Genomic DNA, 487 nt, shown 5'->3' on the forward strand with positions numbered 1-487 from the left:
ATTTTCTTTCAGAATTAAATCCATAACATTATTGTCACAGGAAATATTGGAAAATAGTTTTGTTTCATATTTTAATGCAAAATAAAACAATACTCATTCGATTGATGGGCTGTCTTTGACGTAGCCTACTTTCATTCAGAGTTTGAAGGAAACATCACTCATTAAAGCAAGGCATGACTAAAACTTTAATTGCTTCTGAGGAATGTATACGCATAGCTTCATTCGGGATTTATGACGAATTTGAATGCAGCATAAGAGGTCAGCTTCGTTGTACTATTTTCAGTTCTCTCGTTTTGATGCCCGTATCTAGCTTCGAGGATTTTCAAACAAATACTTTAACAAATCGAAATTTCTTAACATCAACATGACGAGCTTGAGAGTAGTTTTATTTGCAATGCTGTTACAACAGTCTATGCCTGATTCTTATCATGAATCAACGTTTGTCAAGGAACCAATATGTGACGTCCAGAAACGAATTGCTGATGGA

The 487-nt window shown here is 34.5% G+C and overlaps 1 protein-coding gene across 1 annotated transcript in view; it reads left to right on the forward strand.

Annotated features, from left to right (window-relative positions):
• Positions 1-364: 364 nt before the first annotated feature.
• Positions 365-487, forward strand: part of LOC144971716 (fibrinogen-like protein 1) — a 1,074-nt gene continuing 951 nt past the window's right edge. Inside the window, exon 1 of the mRNA XM_078912792.1 lies at positions 365-487. This exon is cut by the window's right edge and continues 951 nt beyond it. Coding sequence (XP_078768918.1) covers positions 365-487 — 123 coding nt within the window.

The sequence above is a fragment of the Berghia stephanieae genome, chromosome 4, assembly GCF_034508935.2.
Source record: "Berghia stephanieae isolate SIO BIC M18660-M18661 chromosome 4, UCSD_Bste_1.3, whole genome shotgun sequence".
Lineage (NCBI taxonomy): Eukaryota > Metazoa > Mollusca > Gastropoda > Nudibranchia > Aeolidiidae > Berghia > Berghia stephanieae.